This window comes from Budorcas taxicolor, chromosome 2 (genome assembly GCF_023091745.1).
Source record: "Budorcas taxicolor isolate Tak-1 chromosome 2, Takin1.1, whole genome shotgun sequence".
NCBI lineage: Eukaryota > Metazoa > Chordata > Mammalia > Artiodactyla > Bovidae > Budorcas > Budorcas taxicolor.
Genome location: NC_068911.1, coordinates 23,648,650 through 23,668,838, shown reverse-complemented (window position 1 = coordinate 23,668,838; position 20,189 = coordinate 23,648,650). Strand labels below are relative to the sequence as shown.

At 36.7% G+C, this 20,189-nt stretch overlaps 1 protein-coding gene and 1 non-coding gene across 2 annotated transcripts in view; one reads left to right on the top strand and one right to left on the bottom strand.

Moving 5' to 3' along the window:
• The window catches only part of LOC128060038 (phospholipid-transporting ATPase ABCA3-like), a 212,443-nt gene that overhangs the window by 67,776 nt on the left and 124,478 nt on the right, over positions 1-20,189 (top strand). The window contains exons 8-12 of the mRNA XM_052652249.1: positions 10,201-10,330; positions 15,172-15,326; positions 15,574-15,729; positions 16,044-16,254; positions 18,538-18,688. Of these exons, the coding sequence (XP_052508209.1) occupies positions 10,201-10,330; positions 15,172-15,326; positions 15,574-15,729; positions 16,044-16,254; positions 18,538-18,688 (803 nt within the window). The remainder of the gene's footprint in view (positions 1-10,200; positions 10,331-15,171; positions 15,327-15,573; positions 15,730-16,043; positions 16,255-18,537; positions 18,689-20,189) is intronic.
• TRNAS-GGA (transfer RNA serine (anticodon GGA)) lies at positions 1,188-1,260 on the bottom strand. The gene has a single exon. It is a non-coding gene; the product is annotated as a tRNA-Ser (tRNA).

The window sequence follows — 20,189 nt, the reverse complement described above, 5'->3', positions numbered from 1 at the left end:
AAAAGCCAATAAGAATTATTCTGTAATTATCTCCAGTTCCTCAGTTAGAGAATTCATTTCCTTAACAATTTTTATTCTTTAGTGTTATAAATGTATTTAAAAAGTAACATTAAATCTAGTAAAAGAATATGAATTATAAAAGTATTTTAAGGAACTTATTTTTGATCATATACTTTTGTTTTTAGATTAATAATAACCGAAATATACTTCTTCACTGTATTTTGCAAATGTGCATCATTGTAAATAAAGCTGATATGTGGAAATAGGAATTTATATGTAATACATGTTAATATATAAATATTTTATTTACAGAAGGATTATTTACTTTGAAAGTAACTCATAATAATCAAATTGCAAATGAAAGTTTTCCAATATATTAAAAAATGCTTTTTATTTGATTATATTAAAGTAGACAATGACATAGAAAAATGGAAAGATATACCATGTTCTTGGATTGGAAGAGTCAATATTGTTAAAATGACTATATTACCCAAAGCAATCTACAGATTACATGAAGTCCCTATCAAATTACAATGACATTATTCACAAAAATAAAAAAAAATCTTAAAATTTGTATGGTAACATAAAAGATCCTGAATAGCTAAAGCAATCTTGAAAAAGGAAAACGTCTGGAAGAAGCAGGCTCCCTGACTTCAGACTATACTACAAAACTATAGTCTTCAAAATAGTATGCTACTGGCACAAAACAGAAATGTAGATTAATGGAACAGGGTAGAAAGCCCGTAAATAAACCCGCACACACTATGGTCAATCTATAACAAATGAGGCAAGACTATACAATGAAGGAACCCTACAGCTACATGTAAAACAAATGAACTTAGAACATTTTTTAACACCATACCCAAAAATAAACCTAAAATGTATTAAAGATAAATATAAAACTATAAAACTCTTAGAGGAAAACAGGCAGAACACTCTTTGACAAAATTGCAGTGATATCTCTTCTGAGCTGCCTCCTAGAATAATGGAAATAAAAACAAAAATAAACAAATGGGCCTAATTAAACTCAATAGCTTTTGCACAGCAAAGTGAAAGTGAAAGTGAAATCGCTCAGTCATGTCCAACTATTTGTGACCCCATGGACTGTAGCCTACCAGACTCCTCCCTCCATGGGATTCTCCAGGCAAGAGTACTGGAGTGGGCTGCCATTTCCTTCTCCAGGGGATCTTCCTGACCCAGGGATCGAACCCAGGTCTCCTGCATTCCAGGCAGACGCTTTAACCTCTGAGCCACCAGGGAAGCCCTTTGCACAGCAAAGGAAACCATAAAAAATGAAAAACAACCCATAGAATGGGAGAAAATATTTGCAATGATATTACCAAAGGGATTAATCTCCAAAATCTACAATGAAGCTCAAGATTTAAAAAAAAAAAACAACAACAAAAAATGGGCAGAAAACCTAACTAGAAATTGCTATAAAGAAAATATAGATGGCCAAGAGTCACATGTAAAAATGCTCAACCTTGCTAATAATTAAAGAAAATCAAAATTATAATGAGGTATCACTTCATACCTGTTGGAATGGCTATCATCAAAATATCAGCAAAAAATAAACATTAAATAACCTCCAATTAAAATAAATAAATTTATATTAAAAAAAAGAAGGTATGGAGAAAAGAGAACCTTTCTACAATGTTGAAAGGAATGTAAATTGGTAGGGCCACTATAGAGAACAATATGGGGAGGTTCCTTAGAGATGGAACTGCAATGTGGTCCAGAGGCAAAACTCCTGGGCGTATATCCAGAGTAAAACATGGTTCAAAAAGATACATACACCCCCAATGTTCATTGCAATGCTGTTTACAATAGCCAAGATATGGAAACAACCTAAATATCCATTAACAGAGGAATGATAAAAGAAATGGTAGTACATATATACAATGGAATATTGCTCAACCATTAAAAAGAATGAGATAATGTCATTGGCAGCAACATGGATGGACCTGGAGATTATCATACTCAGTTCAGTTCAGTTCAGTTGCTCAGTCGTGTCCGACTCTTTGTGACCTCATGGACTTGCAGCACGCCAGGCCTCCCTTTCCATCGCCAACTCCCAGAGTTTACTCAAACTCATGTCTATTGAGTCGGTGATGCCATCCAACAATCTCATCCTCTGTCGTCCCCTTCTCCTGGCTCCAATCTTTCCCAGCATCAAGGTCTTTTCAAATGAGTCAGTTCTTCGCATCAGGTGGCCAAAATATTGGAGTTTCCGCTTCACCATCAGTCCTTCCCATGAATATTCAGGACTGATTTCCTTTAGGATGGACTGGTTGTATCTCCTTGCAGTCCAAGGGACTCTCAAGAGTCTTCTCCAACACCACAGTTCAAAAGCATCAATTCTTTAATGCTCAGCTTTCTTTATAGTCCAACTCTCACACCCATACATGACTACTGGAAAAACCATAGCTTTGACTAGACGGACTTTGTTGACAAAGTGAAGCTAAGTGAAACAAGTCAGGTGAAGACACATATAATATGATAGTATTTATATGCAGAATCTTAAAACATGATACAAATAAACTTATTTACAAAACAGAACAGATTCACAGATTTAGAGAATGAATTTATGGTTACTGGGAAAAGAATTGGGAGGAGGGATAGACTGAGAGTTTGGGATTGACATGTATATACTATAACCAAGAAAGACCTACTGTATAGCATATGGGATGCTGCTCAATATTCTGTACTAAATGGGAAAAGAATTAGAAAATGAATAGATACATATATATACATATATATATAACTGAATCACTTTGCTGTACACCTGAATTTAACACAGTATTGTTAATCCACTATGTTCCAATATAAAATAGAAATTTAAAAATCTACAGCAAAATAATTAACAATCTCTGTCAATAAACTTAAATAAATATATTTTAATCCTCTGATTAATGCTTCAATTTTTAAAATCTATTTTGGAGATATAATTTAAAAACACGGGGATATATACACAAAAATATCACTGCAATGCTATCAAATAAAAATTTAAAAATTTTTCCATAGTAAGAGAAATATAAAGTAAATTAAGATCATTACTGTATTATACAATAATTTGTAAAAGCTAAATACACATATAAAGAATATAGGAAGAAATGAGAAAATTCTAAAAGTTTAGAGAAATTACAGAATAGAAAATTGTGTGCATGTATGTGTGTAGTCTCATTGAGGAAAACTGCAAAATTTTCTACAAAATTACTATGAACAAAAATTGTTAAAACAGCCCTTGGGTGAAATACAGGCGACTTTTATTTCCTTACTTATAAGATTCACTGATTTTTTAATAACATGTTGTTTAGTTTCCATGTAATCATTTTTTTTTCTTATTTCTTTTCTGTGGTGGGTTTCCAGTTTCATGCCATTGTGATCTGAAAAGATAGCTGAAATATTTTCCGTATTCTTAAATTTGTTGAGAATCATCTTGTGTCCCTGTATGTGGTCAGTCTTAGAGACTGTTCCATGTGCACTTGGAAAGAATGTGTATTCTGTTTTTTTTTTTTTTTAATGTAATACCCTATATATATCAAGAAGACTTAACTGTTCTATTGTATCATTTAATTTCTCTGTTGTGTTATTAATCTTCTGTTTATAAAATCTGTCCACTGATGTGAGTTGGGTGTTAAAATCTTGCACTTAGTTATGTCTGGCTCTTTGCAACCCAATGGACTGTAGACAGCTTGGCTCCTCTGTCCATGGAATTTCCTAGGCAAAATCACTGGAGTGGGTTGCCCTTTTCTACTCCAGGGAATCTTCCCAACCCAGAGATTGAACCCATATCTCTTGAGTCTCTGGCATTGGCAGGCAGATTCTCTACCACTGCACCACCTTTATATCTGTTAGTGTTTGTTTTATGTATTTGGATGCAAAATGATTCAGTTATACCCCTAAAATGTGCATATTTGTTGATGAGTATAATACACTCTTCTTGCATTTGTTCTTTTATAATATTATTTTGTATTTTTCTTTATGGCCTTTGTTTAAAGTCTATTTTTTTCTCATATGAGTACTGTTACACCCACTTTCCTCTAATTTCCATTTGAATGAAATGTCTTTTTCATCTTCTCACTTTCAGCCTATGTCTGTCATTTGCACTGAATATTCTCTTCTAGGCAGCTAGACTCGTGTGTGTGTTTTTAATCCAATCTTCCACTCTGTCTTTTGATTGGAGCATTTAAGCCATTGACATAAGGTAATTATCAATAGATATGTATTTATTGCCATTTTAAACCTAATTTTCCCATTGATTCTGTGTTTCTTTGTCGATTTCTTCTTTGTTCCTTTCTTTTTCTTTTTGTTCTTCCTTTTGTTGTTTGATTAGTTCCTTTTGTATTAATTATGCTTGTGTTCTCTGTTTTTTGGTTTTTGTGAAACTATTGTATGTTTGTGATTATCTTGTTTTTCAAGTATGTTAACATTTTTCTATATCTAACTGCTTTAGACTGACTTTCTTATAGGCTCAAATGCATTGTAAAAATATCTGCATTTTGCTATTCTCCTTCCTCACACTTTTTGACTTTGTTGTCCTCTTTTACATCTTCATATTTACCCTTTTGCTGTTCACTGCTTTCACAAAAAAAATTTTATTTTATTTATTTATTTTTTTAATCTGTATACTGGTTTACTTAAGTAATTTCCTTTTCAATTCTCATTTTCTCTTTTCTATGGATTCTTATTTCTTATCTATTTTGGAAATATCTTTCAATATTTCCTTTATGATAGGGTTCATTTTAGTTTAATTCTTTTAGTTTTTTCCTGTCTCAGAAATTCTTTATCTCTCCTTCTATTCTAAGTGATAATCTTTCTGGAAAGGGTATCTTATGTTACAGATTTTTCTCTTTCAAGATTGTGAATGTATCTTGCTACTCCCTTTTGGCCTGCAATATTCTTATAGGGAAACCAGCTGATTGCCTTAAGGAGATTTCCTTGCAATCAAGTTTTATTTTTCTCTCCTTGTCTTCAGCATCCTCTCTTTACATTTAACTTTTGCTTCCCTGGTGGCTCAGACAGAAGAATCTGCTTGCAATTCAGGAGACCTGGGTTTGACCCCTGGATTGGGAAGATCTCCTGGAGAAGGGAATGGCAACCCACTCCAGTATTCTTGCCTGGAGAATTCCATGGACAGAACAACCCAGTGGGCTACCGTCTATGGGGTTGCAAAGAATTGGAAATGATTGAGCAACTAACACTTTGACTTTCTTTCTTTGCCACTTTATAGTATGTCTGGTGTAAGTCTGCTTGGGTTCATATTGTCTGGGAATCACTATTCTTCCTGTATCTGAATATCTGTTTCCTTTTTTTTTTTTCTTTTTTTTGCTTCCCTGGCAATCCACTCCAGTACTATTGCCTGGAAAATCCCATGGACAGAGGAGCATGGTAGGCTACAGTCCATGGGGTCGCAAAGAGTCAGACACGACTGAGCAACTTCACTTCACTTCACTTCAGTAGTTCAGCTAGTAAAGAATCTGCCTGCAATGTGGTAGACCTGGGTTCAATCCTGGAGTTGGGATGATCCCCTGGAGAAGGGAAAGGCTACCCACTCCAGTATTCTGGCCTGGAGAATCCCATGGACTGTATACTCCATGGGGTCCAAAGAGTTAGACATGACTGAACGACTTTCACTTCACTTCACTTCTTTAGGTTTGGAAAGTTTTCAGTCATAATTTCTTCAAGTATATTTTTTGATCTCCTTTACTTTTACTTCTTTTGTTGGAATTTATTCATCACTTATACATTTTGTGTTATTCAATCTGCTATTCATTGTTTCTAGCTCAGCTTTTGCCTCAGCAAATGACATTTCTATTTTTTCCTGGTTTTTTATAGTTTCTAGTTTCTTTATATAATAATCTGAATTTTTATTGATAGCCTTTCATTGTCTCCTTTTTGCACTCTGTGTCTATCAGGCTGAAGAGGTCTGTTTCGCTATTTGTTCTTTTAGGTGAGTTTTCTTGGTCTTTTAGCTGGGAGTTGTTCCTCTACTTCCTTTTATCTATGTTTCTCTTACTTTGTGAGTTTAGGAGAAACAATTATCTACCATGGTCTTAGAAGGCTATTTGATGTGGTAGCATCCCTGTGTAGCCTGAATGGCTTTGATATTGTTGATGCCAATGCTGTTCTTGGTATGGATGACTGCTGCTTCTTTCCTCAGTGTGTCCTGGCTTTTATCCCCTTGATATGCAGTGTGACTTGTCTTACGGTGATCAGAACCTGCCCTGCATGTTAAGCAGTGCCTCCTCTTTTCCCTGTGGCTGTCACAGCCATATCAGGGGTAGGGTCTGCACCTTAGTTGTTGGAGTAGGAACCCCTCATCTGTTTCTGAGCTGCACTGTGAAGTAGGTGGTATTGCAGTGCTCCCACTGGGAGAGGAGCCACCAAGTATTCCTCCACCAGAGCTGTCCATCAGGGACTGCACTCAATTGTGTCATCTGTCACCCATTGTGCAGAGTCACACAGTACACTGTTTCGGCACTGCTCTCAGCCCTGCCTCAACCATGGAAAAGCTGACAATTTGCTCTAGTGTCCTTCAGGCATTGTGTTTTTACAAGGCAACCAGTGTGGATCCGCTGGATAAGTGACTGATAAATTTTAGTAGATGAGTCAGAGGGAGCTGTGGGCAAGGAAATCCCAAGCTTCTGCCTTGTACATCCAGATAGATAATGGTGCAACTTACTCAGAAAAGGAATATAGCAGGAGGAATACATTTTCAGATGAGTGAAAGTGAAAGTCAGTCAGTGGTGTCCGACTGTTTGCGACCCCATGGACTATAGAGTCCACGGAATTCTGCAGGCCAGAATACTGGAGTGGATAGCCTTTCCCTTCTCCAGGGGATCTTCCCAATCCAGAGATCAAACCCAGGGCTTCCACATTGCAGGCGAATTCTTCACCAGCAGAGCCACAAGAAGCTGAAGTTCTATGAAGACCTATAAGAACTTCTGGAACTAACACTCAAAAAGAAAATGTCCTTCTCATCATAGGGGACTGGAATGCAAAAGTAGGAAGTCAAGAGATACCTGAAGTAACGGGCAAGTCTGGCCTTGGAATACAAAATGAAGCAGGGCAAAGGCTAATAGAGTTTGGCCAAGAGAAAGCACTGATCATAGCAAACACCCTCTTCCAACAACATGAGAGACGACTCTACACATGGACACCACCAGATGGTCAATACCAAAATAAGATTGATTATATTCTTTTCAGCTGAAAATGGAGAAGCTCTAAAGAGTTAACATTGCAAAATTCAGACTTAAACAGAAAAAAGTAGGGAAAACCACTAGATGATTCAGGTATGACCTAAGTCAAATCCCTTACAATTATACAGTGGAAATGACAAGTAGGTTCAAGGGATTTCATCTGATAGACAGAGTGCCTAAAGAATTATGGATGGCGGTTCATAACGTTGTACAGGAGGCGGTGATCAAGACCATTTCCAAGAAAAAAAAAATGAGAAAAGGCAAAATGGTTGTCTGAAGAGGCCTTACAAATAGCTGAGAAAAGAAAGCAAAGGAAAAAAGGAAAGATATACCCATGTGAATGCAGAGTTCCAAAGAATAGCAAGGAGAGATAAGAAAGCCTTCCTTGTGATCAATGTAAAGAAATAGAGGAAAACAGAGTGAGAAAGAATAGAGATCTCTTTAAGAACATTAGAGATACTAAGGCAACATTTCACACAAAGATGGGCACAATTAAGGACAGAAATGGTATCAATCTAACAGGTAGAAGATACTAGAACAGATGGCAAGAATGCACAGAGGAACTATACAAAAGGGATCTTAATGACCTGGATAGGCACAGTGGTGTGATAATTCACCTAGAGCCAGACATCCTGGAATGCAAAATCAGGTGGGCCTTAGGAAGCATCACTACAAACAAAGCTACTGGAGGTGATGTAATTGTAGTTGAGATATTTCAAATCCTAAAAGATGATGCTGTGAAAGTGCTGCACTTAATATGTCAGCAAATTTAGAAAACTCAGCAGTGGCCACATGACTGGAAAAGGTCAGTTTTCATCCCAATCCCAAAGAAAGGCAATGCCAAAGAATGTTCAAACTACCACACAATTGCACTCATCTCACATGCTAGTACAATAATGCTCAAAATTCTCTAAGCAAAGCTTCAACAGTATGTGAAGCGAGAACTTCAAGATGTTCAAGCTGGATTTAGAAAAGACAGAGGAACCAGAGATCAAATTGCCAGCATCTGTTGGATCATAGAAAAAGCAAGAACACTCCAGAAAAATATACGCTTTATTGACTATGCCAAAGCCTTTGACTGTGTGGATCACAACAAACTGTGGAACATTCTTAAAGAGATGAGAATACCAGACCACCTTACCTGCCAGCTGACAAATCTATATGTAGGTCAAGAAGCAACAGTTAGAACTGGACATGGAACAACAGTCTGGTTCCAAATTGAGAAAGGAGTACATCAAGGCTGTATATTGTCACCCTGCTTATTTAACTTATATGCAGAGTTCAGTTCAGTTCAGTCGCTCCGTTGTGTCCAACTCTTTGCGACCCCATGAATCGCAGCACGCCAGGCCTCCCTGTCCATCACCATTTCCTGGAGTTCACTCAGACTCACGTCCATTGAGTCCGTGATGCCATCCAGCCATCTCATCCTCGGTCGTCCCCTTCTCCTCCTGCCCCCAATCCCTCCCAGCATCAGAGTCTACCCCAATGAGTCAACTCTTCACATGAGGTGGCCAAAGTACTGGAGCTTCAGCTTTAGCATCATTCCTTCCAAAGAAATCCCCGGGTTGATCTCCTTCAGAATGGACTGGTTGGATCTCCTTGCAGTCCAAGGGACTCTCAAGAGTCTTCTCCAACACCACAGTTCAAAAGCATCAATTCTTTGGCACTCAGCCTTCTTCGCAGTCCAACTCACATCCATACATGACCACAGGAAAAACCATAGCCTTGACTAGACGGACCTTAGTCGGCAAAGTAATGTCTCTGCTTTTGCAGAGTACATCATGGTAAATGCTGGGCTGGATGAAGCACAAGCTGGAAGCACAAGGAGAAATATCAGTAACCTAGGTTATGCAGATGACACCACCTTTATGGCAGAAAGCAAAGAAAAATTAAAGAGCCTCTTGATAAAAGTAAAAGAGAAGAGTGAGAAAGCTGGCTTAAAACTCAACATTCAAAAAACTAAGATCATGGCATCCAGTCGCATCACTTCATGGGAAATAGATGGGGAAACAATGGAAACAGTGGCAGACTTTATTTTCCTGGGCTCCAAAATCACTGCAGATAGTGACTGGAGCCATGAAATTGAAAGAAGCTTGCTCCTTGGAAGAAAAGCTATGACCAACCTAGACAGCATATTAAGAAGCAGAGACATTACTTTGCAAAGATCCGTCTAGTCAAAACTATGTTTTTTTCCAGTAGTCATGTATGGATGTGAGAGTTGGACTATAAAGATAACTGAGCACCAAAGAATTGATGCTTTTGAGCTGCGTGTTGGAGAAGACTCTTGAGAGTCACTTGGACTGCAAGGAGATCCAACCAGTCTATCCTAAAGGAAATCAGTCCTGAATATTCTTTGGAAGTACTGATGCTGAGGCTGAAGCTGCAATATTTTGTCATGCGATGCGAAGAATTGACTTATTTAAAAAGATGCTGATACTGGGAAAGATTGAAAGCAGGAGGAGAAGGGGACAACAGAGGATGAGATGATTGAATGGCATCACTGATTCGATGGACATGAGTTGAGCAAGCTCTGGGAATTGGTGATGGACAGGGAAGCCTGGCATGCTGTAGTCCCTGGGATTGCAAAGAGTTGGACACAACTGAGCCACTGAACTAACTAATTAGTAGAGTTTGAAGTGCTTATAGGACAACTACATGTAATGAGTCTTTGCATTAAGTTCAGGAATTTAGCAGAAAGACATTGATTGGAGCAGATTGTAATATATCAGCTTCATGACAGTAAATGGATCAAAGTGGGACTCCATGAAATTGTTCAGACAAAGTCTTATGGGCCTACTTTGAACTTCTATCCACATTTTGCTTCCAAATATAATTATTAATGATATTTTTCTTTTATAGTTTGATTTTACCTTTTGAGATTAATGGTCTCATTTTCTTATTCTATAGATAACTGATATAAATGCATGCCCTTTGTAAGTAATAGTAATAGATATAAGGTTTGTGGTTTGTTGTTGTTGTTTTTTTTTCCTTTTCACAGGAATTCACATTGCAAAATATGACAGTACTAGCAGTTCAAGACTTGTCTTTGAATTTATATGAGGGGCAAATCACTGTCCTTCTCGGTCATAATGGAGCAGGGAAGACTACTACCTTATCTGTCCTCACAGGTAAATATTCATGGTTATTTTGACACACAGATACTGTGGATTAAGCTTTGAAGCTTTTGTGTACTCTTCTTGACATTGACATTGTTATTTAAAAGATACATATGGCTGTTTATTAATCTGCTTTCTTTGTAAAGTGTAAAATCATTTATTATTGAGCTTAAAAATCAATGTTTATTTTTGTTTCTCAGGTACATCCCACTTCTCACTTTTTAGTGCACCATCCTCATTGGTCAATGCAAAGACTAGAGAGCCTTTCTACTTTCACTTATCTATACCTTTAAATTTCCTTTTACATTACTTTCTTCTGTTCCCCTGCTCTCTTCATAGGAAACCATCCTAATTTGTTCGATGTACATTGTTTCATTGTATAATGTGTATTATATATTCTTATGAATATACTTTTATATTTAATAAGAAAATTTCTACTCACATCCAAGTTGAAAGATTTTTAGTGACCACCCTTACACCCACTGACTAGATTTTACCATTTTACCATTTTATATATTTGTCACAGATCTATTGATTCCATTTTTAGGCATCTGAAAATTAATTTTAGACATTAAGATGCTTCCTGATAAATAATTTAGAATGCATATCATTAACTAGAATTTTTTTTTGGAATAAAATTTTAATTAAAAAATGCTTAAATTTTAAGTATTCATTTGCTGCATTTTGACATATGCATACTTCTGAATAATCCTGTTGCCTATTAAGATAGATGACTTCACTATTATCCCAGAAAGTGTTCTCATTACTCAAGTGATTCAGTAAATTACAAATGAGGCAAAACTTTACTCATATCATTAGTATACATTAATATGCCACATATGTGGGTAAAAACTAAGAATGCAGTGTTGAGCAGAAAGTCCTTCCCTTCAAAGATCTTATAGTTGAGCAAGGATTTGATAAGTAAATAGGAATTTTATAACATCTTGAGAAGTAAAAAATAAAGCTTGAGTGTTGAGTGTTGTCCTGTCACCTTGATGTAATACTGCGGGCAAGGTCTATGAGCAAAGGGGAAATAAAATCTAATTTGAGATTGGTACAAGGTGTAATGAATCATAAAAGAAAGGGGAGATGCATATTCTAAGAATATCCAGGGCCAGGAAGTAAGAAAATAGGGAATATTATATGGCTAGAGAACAGATAGAGAATAGGAATGACCAAAATGATACCAGAGTGTCAAGTGAAAGGTTGGAGCAAGGATGAATTTCCCAGTTTAGGTCAACTATAAGTAGCCTTATCTTTGAGGAAAGAAATGATGTAAAACAACAATTCTTTGTTGGCTTCTATCTTTGAAATACTTCTGAAACTTAGTTAAAGCTCTTAATCATTACTTCCTAATTAATTCCACATAATTATTAGTGAATATTGTTATTGTTGTCTTCAGTATAATATCAACTGCCACTTATTAAATATTTTTATATATTTCATCTTAGAACATATTCCATGCTTTACATTTTGTGACAGTGGTCCCCGAAGATAATCATCTCCTTGCCATGTCTTCTGGCCAGGTCTATGCCCAACATGTAGTGTGGAGAAGCTGATGTATTGGGCACAGACCTGGCCAGAAAGACAACAATAAATCCCTGGGGTCTGCTTGGTGTGGTGGGCTGCTCCAGCCAAGGTGGCTTACGCTTTCTGCTTGGGAGGAAAAAGGTGGGGGCCCTGACCCTTGTGAGAAGGCAGGGCAGTGAAGTGGTCTGTCTCTTTCTCACTGAAAAGTCAAGCGTGATTCAATTCACAACTTCAGCAGATCTTGTTTAATTATTTTTTGTTTACTTACCAAAAAAATAAAAAACCCACAGAACCAAATCCTAAATGACTAAATAAATCCTAAATAAAAATGGATTTGCTCCACAATATTTCTTAGGAAGATCAAGAACCAGCAATCCAGATACCCTAAAGGTCCCTAGTGTCATGGGAAAGTAGGGTTTTTCCTGGTAAGATGGATCCCTGCATGGGGTTGGATAGTTCTGTGCCAAGAAGCTTGTTGGGGTGTGTGACACCTGGGCTGTATGTATATATATATATATACACATATATAATATATATACATATATAATATATATACATATATATGTATAATATAATGAGATATATATAATATATATATCTCATATATATATATATAATATATATATAATGAGATAATCCTGGATTATCTGGCTGAATCCTAAATGAAATCTCTAGTGTCCTCATAAGTGAAAGACAGAGGGAGATTGTAGATAGGCAGAAGAATAGAAGACAAGAAGAGAGTAGGCAAGGTGATGTTGGACCCGGATAACCAGAGTGTTGCTTCACAGGATAAGAAATATTAGCAGCCACCACAATCCGAAAAAGACAAGAAATGGATTTTTCCCTCAGAGTCTCTGTAGAGAGTGAGGCCCTGCTGACACTTCAGTTTCACCCCAGTGATACTGATTTCAGACTTCCAGTCTCCAGAACTGTAATGGATTAACTTTCTTTTGTTTTAACACTAACTCTGTGGTAATTTGCTACAGCAGCCATTGGAAACCAATGCATTTGATATCTCAGAACATATATTATGCACTTCCTAATGTGTATATGCACATTCCCTTTTCCTTACCAGGAATGCCTAAACCACCACTTCCCTTTTGAAATTTTCTACTCATTCATGAAGATTCAGCTCAAAAGCTACTTCCTGATCCCATCAACCAGAATTAATCATCCTTGCCTCTGTTTGGTAACTAAGTCCCAAGGGATTAGAGTAATTTCTTACACAGTAAGTGTTAGGTAAAAGACGACCAGGACACCAAAAAGAGTGTCTAACAGGCTTTAATGGGGACGCACTCCCGGGCGGGTTCTGGGACCTGAACGAGGCAGGTCAAGGAAATCCGCGCCCAGACCGTGTTGGAGGTGGCTTATGTGTGTTCGTTGTAAGGGATGGTCAAGTTAATGGACGGGGGTTTGGATAGGTCGCCAGGCCAAAGCGTCGCGGGCTGATAGGTCCTTCTACGTGGCTGGGGTGGGGCGGCTCTAGCTGGTGAAGTGTGCTGTCATTGGTCCCCAGGATCTGGGAGGCTCCTTCCGTTAGGGACTTCCCCCACCGGTGGGGGAGAGAAGGGGCGGCCCATCATGGCCCCGGGGTCTGGCCTTACAGTGTTTTCAATAAATACTTGCAAAATAAATGAATTGTATCATGTATCACAGTTGTTAAGACACTTGTTTCCTCAATTAAAAGTAGCTTGAAGCCCAAGGGTTATGTCTTGTAATTTTTTGAATGATAATTTTTAGTTGAGGAAAAATTCATATAACATAAAATTATTCAATTTAAAGTTTCCAGCTTAGTAGCATGTGGTACTTTTACAATATGTGCAACTACACCTTGGAGTGGCAAGTATATTCAAGGGGTTAGATATGGTAGACAAAGAGCCTGAAGAACTCTGGATGGACATTTTTAACATTGTACAGGATGCAGTGACCAAAATCATTCCAAAGAAAAAGAAATGCAAGAAAGCAAAGTGGTCGTCTGAAGAAGCTTTAAAATAGCTGAGGAAAAAGAGAAGCAAAGATAAAGAGAAAAGGGAAAGACATACCCAATTAAATACAGAGATCCAGAGAATAGCAAGGAGAGATAACAAGGCCTTCTAAAATGAACAATGCAAAGAAGTGGAGGAAAACAATAGAATGGGAAAGACTATAGATCTCTTGAAGAAAATTGGAGGTATCAAAGGAACATGTCATGCAAGGATAGTCATGATAAAGGGCATAAATGGTGAGGAACTAACAAGAGCAGAAGAGGTTAAGAAGAGTTGGCAAGAATACACAGAGGAACTCTACAAGAAAGGTCTTAATGATCCTGATAACCATAGTGGTGTGGTTAATCACCTAGAGCCAGACATCCTGGAGTGTGAAGTGGGCCTTAGGAAGCATTACCATGATTAAACCAATGGAAGTGATGGAATTCCACTTGAGCTATTTAAAATCCTACAAGATGATGCTGTTAAAGTGCTGCTTTCAATATGCCAGCAAATTTGGAAAACTCAGCAGTGATGACAGGACTGGAAAAGGTCAGTTTCATTCCAATCCCAAAGAAAGACAAGGCCAAAGAATGTTCAAACTACCATACAATTGTGCTCATTTCATAGGCTACTAAAGTTATGCTCAAAATAGACTTCAGCAGTACATGAATTGAGAACTTACACATATGCAAGCTGGGTTTCAAAGAAGCAGAGGGACCAGAGATCAAATTGCCAACATTCGTTGGATCATGGAGAAAGTAAGGGGGTTCAAGAAAAACATCTACTTCTGCTACAGTGACTATGCTAAATACTTTGTGTGCATCACAACAAACTGTGGAAGGTTCTTAAAGTGATGTAAGTACCAGATCACATTATCTTTCTCCTGAGAATCAGGAGACAAGAAGCAACAGTTAGAACTGGACATAGAACAAATGACTGGTTCAAAGTTGGGAAGGGAATATAACAAGGCTGTATATTGCCACCCTGCTTATTTAACTTCTATGAAGAGTACATCATGCAAAATGTCAAGTTGGATGAATCACAAGTTGGTAAGATTATACTGCGGTTTGCCTATATTGTCAAATAGACAGTAGCACAGAACACTGAAACAGAAAATTCTAAGTATTTTTTATTACTCAATTAATATTTTTATACTCATTAGAAACCAGAATATATAGATTTTTTTTAAAAATTTCCCCATTACCAGAAGGTACCAGGTCACTTTCTTTGTAAGAGGTACTCATAATTCTTTCAAGTAGTCTACAAATAGACTATTAAGGAGGTGCTAATGAACCGTGTATTGTCAGATTCTCTCACTGAAACTAAGTTTCTGTCATGTCTTATGCTTAACTCTAGGTCTCTATCGTCCTACCAGTGGAAAGGTGTATATTAGTGGATATGATATCTCAAAAGATATGGTTCAAGTCAGGAAAAGCTTGGGCTTGTGCCCCCAGGATGACATATTGTTCCATCACTTGACAGTGTCAGAACATCTCTATTTCTACTGTGTGGTGAGCCAGAGATATATTCTTTTTTCCCACTCTTTTCATATGCTTCAGGCAGTGTGACAAAGAACCAACATCTTTATCCTTATTTAGTGGAAATTCATTTTTTTGGAGACACTGTTCCTTAACTATAAAGGGGGGAAAAGAGAAGAAAAAGCTCATGTCTAGATAACTCTGTAAGAAAAATCCTGATGAAAGGATTTTTCTAAGGACAAAGTTGGAAGCACCATGTAAACTCTGGCTTCTCTTTTAGATAAAAGGAGTACCTCCAAAAACACGTTCTAAAGAAATTAACAAAATGCTGCTATCTTTTGACCTGATAGAAAAGCGTGATGCCCTTTCAAAGTCACTGAGTGGAGGAATGAAGCGTAAACTCTCCATTATTATAGCACTTATAGGAGACTCCAAGGTAAAGAACCGCTAACATGGGTCCCTGCCCCAGCTAATATATAAAACTGAGCTGACACAACCTATGAGCTGATATGAATCTAACTCTCTAGAAGGAACTTCCCAAATGATAATCAGAGGGCATTTCCATCATTGATCCAGTTGATAAAATATGGTTATGGGGTTTTAATTTATTGTTAATTTTTCAAAGTTCTTAATATAGTCTAAATTATGTGTTTTAGCTTGCATATGTCCCCCATGTAAAATAGTAAGTTATCACATAAAGAGCATAACATGAATTAAATATGATCATGGAATTGTTCTTCTGATCTATAGGTGGTGATACTTGATGAGCCAACATCTGGCATGGACCCAGTCTCAAGGAGATTCACCTGGGATGTCCTTCAGAAGCATAAAGAGAATCGTACCATCTTACTGACAACCCACCACATGGATGAAGCTGATGTCCTGGGTGACCGTATAGCTATCATGGCGAAGGGTACTCTGCAGTGCTGTGGCTCTACAATTTTCCTGAAAAAAGTTTATGGTCTGTCTCCCTTTGATCACTGTTTGGATGCTAATGCCTGAATAACATTCTTTAACATAATTTTATTATAATTTTTGTTCCTTTACACAAAACTTCTTGTGTCCTATTGCATTAAATCTAAACTATTTAAATTGGCTATTTGTAATTTATCTATCTATTCCTATTATTTTTCATTATGATACGATGAGTATATTCTAACTTAAAAAACTCATTCTATTACTGACCTCAAAAAAGTCATGTTTTTTTTCTCTCATCTGGCTTCCACTGAAGTTAGTTTTTGTTGGAATGAAGTAATACTTCCAAGATATTTGGTTCATAGACTGATAACTTGTAGGGGAGAAAATGAGTGACTCAATATCTCTGACCCTTCTTTCTCTATTGCCAAATCAGCATCACTCCCCTCTGGTGTAATTAGCTAATTACTTTCTAGTTTATTTTCATGAAATCATCTTGAAATGTGGTAGTTGATCAATAGGAATTTATTGAACAGGATATGAATAAATAGTGAAATAAAACAATCAATTTTAATAAGAATATAGTCTGATTAGTCAGTAAGACTAGTACATTAAAAATGAGCCATAATATATATAATTGAGTTCCAAAATTACAAGGTTCAAACCAGTAAGCATATCAAGGCATCAGAATTGGAGCATACAAATCAATGAGAATAGTTAAAACTGACATTATTCTATTAATCATTAATTTGGTGTTTGAATTCATTCATTCAACTCACACTTATTTTGGGTGAGTTACATTTAATGTTTATACACGTTTATCTCATCTCCTCTTCATAACCTCACCATTTTTATGGAGCAGAAAACTGCCGCTTATTCTTAAGTCTGAGTCAATCATGCATTAAGTGGCAGAGTTTTGGACCTGGGTTCTTCTGACAACAAAGCCCTTGTTTTGCACTCTAACATGCTACCATTTTCCCTTTACTCTATCTCATAGAGGATATTGAGCTGAGTTTTAAGCAGTATATTTGGTGAATATCAGAAATAAAGGGACTCATACTTTTGAATGTTTTTTCACTTACAGATGGGAACATATAAGTTAATATTCCTATAGCAGATTAGTTGTAGGCACAAAATTATTACCTAAGTATATTAATGCTTTTAGTTGTTGACCTTAAAAAGGCAATGAAGGAAAGAACACCTCTATTTTAGAAAACGATATAAGTAAGTAATAAAAGTATAAGGATAAAAATGCACCTTTTTTCTCCTGGGACAAAGGAGTCAGCCAGCATCAAGAGTCTTTGGGGGGGAATCAGTGAGAAATAAAGTCTGATGGACAGGACATTGAAAACAGCAAGAGTGGTTTGCATTTGATGTGTGAATGCATGTGTAAGACAAATTTAGAAATGTGAAATTCAGAAGCCCCATTCAAAAATATAATAGAAAGATAGCCTAAAGTAATGTATGCTAAAATAAGAATATGACAGGAAAAATAATTATGTGTGTCTATAATCCAGTGCCTCAGACAGTAAAGTGTCTGTCTACAATGTGAGAGACTTGGGTTCGATCCCTGGGTTGGGAAGATTCCCTGGAGAAGGAAATGGCAACCCACTCCAGTACTCTTGCCTTGAAAATCCCATGGATGGAGGAGCTTGGTCCAGGCTACTATCCATGGGGTCGCAAAGAGTCAGGCATGACTGAGCGACTTCACTTTCACTTTCATATACATAAATGTGTATGTGTATGTATGTATGTATATATAAAATCGTAAAAGGGTCAGAAACACTTGGTGATGATAGTCCATGTAGCCCATTGTCACATAATGAAGGGAAGACTTCCTAGTACAGTGAGGTGAAATTTTGAAGTTTTCATTCATTAATATGGTTTCCACTTTAATGGCATGTACCTGAAATGTGATCCTTGAACATTAAGTATGGAAAGAATGACAGAAGGAAGGAAATTTTTTAATATATAAAACAATAGAAAAGTGTTTAAGCTTTTTCTTTTGTATTGGAGTATAAGTGATTAACAATGTTATGATACTTTCAAGTGAACAACAAAGGGATTCAGGCATATATATGCATGAATCCATTCTCCTCCAAACTCTCCTCCCATAAAAATTAACAGGTTTAAATTTTAGTAAAAATATGAAACCAGTAAATCTCAAAGATTAAAGATCACTTGCTCTTAAACACAGTATTGATGCCTTGTAAAAATGAAATTTTAAACAAGCAAGATCCTGTGCTTTCTGGTGGTAGAGTATATTTATGTGTTTGATTGGGGCAGATTGCATTTTAAAAATTTTGACCTTTTAAATGGACTTTTTCAGGTGTGGGTTACCACTTAATTATTGTAAAGGATCCTCATTGTGATGTTAAAGAAATCTCCAAACTGATTAAATATCACGTACCAGAAGCCAAATTGGAGAATAATGTTGCAGCTGAATTATCATTTAACCTACCCAAGGAGTACACAAACAGGTATGGATCCAGAGAATGTTAGATAATAGTTTGGGGTTATAAGAAATCACTATTACTTTTTAAAGTTTCCTCTGACTTGACAAAGATTGTGTGCAGCTGTCATTTGACAAGCAATGATAAAAAAAAAAAAATTACTTCCTAAAGATTTCACTGTCTGCACAGAGGGAAGTCATATAACTTAGCTTGCATTTAGTTTGTCTTGGTATCTTTATTTCTATTTCTTACAGTCTGGTGTTAAGTAGTGACAAGAAATGATAAGCTATTTGCACAAATTTTGTTCAACTGATTTGCTGAGATTATAATAAAAAAGTGGCCTATCTGGCAGACCTTGCCATATAGTTTCCTAGAAACTATAGGAAACAGGCAATTTGACCATAACAGTTAACCAAGCTAGTTACCAAAAGGAGAAAAAAAAATATTAATTGTACTTGGGATGTTTATCTTGATTAAGGGAAGAGGAAAATAAGAATACTTATGGTAAACTTCCAGGGACTGTACCAATTTCATCTTCTTTCAAGTTGTAGTTCAGTTCAGTTCAGTTCAGTCGCTCAGTCATGTCCGACTCTTTGCGACCCCATGAATCGCAGCACGCCAGGCCTCCCTGTCCATCACCAACTCCCGGAGTTCACTCAGACTCACGTTCATCGAGTCGGTGATGCCATCCAGCCATCTCATCCTCTGTCGTCCCCTTCTCCTCCTGCCCCTAATCCTTCCCAGCATCAGAGTCTTTTCCAATGAGTCAACTCTTCGCATGAGGTGGCCAAAGTACTGGAGTTTCAGCTTTAACATCATTCCTTCCAAAGAAATCCCAGGGCTGATCTCCTTCAGAATGGCAGCTTGATATTCTCTTGAAGCAAACTAATTGGCATTCTCAAAAGAAGATTAATAGAGGGGAACTTCTTCAACTTTCTAATGAACAAAATCCCAACAGCCTACATCATACATAATGGTGAGAAACTCAAAGGTTTCCCATTAAGATCAGGAACAAGGAAAGGAAGTCCTTTCTCTCCACTGCTTTCAACATCATGCTGGAAGCCTTAGCTAAAGCAATAACACAAGACAAAGAAATGTACATACATAGGGAAGAAAGGAATAAAACTCTTTGCAGATAATACAATCATCTTTTGCATACTGTCCAAAAGAATTTACCAAAACAAACAAACAAACAAACAAACAAAAAAACCCTTCTGGAACTAGTAAGTGATTGTAGCAAGGTCGCAGGATACAAACTTGATATAAAAGTCAATAACTTTTCTATATATCAAGAATTAGCAAATATAGTTTAAAATTACAAGCACAATGCCATTGACATTAGTATTGCCCAAAGCAAAATACTTAGGTATAAAGCTAATAAAATACACATGAGGAAAACTCCAAAATTTTATATTTTGGAAGCTAATAAAATACATATAAGGAAAACTCCAAAATTCTAATGAATGAAATCAAGATACTAAATAAATATGAAGATAGTCCATTTTTATGAATAGGAAGACTCAATACT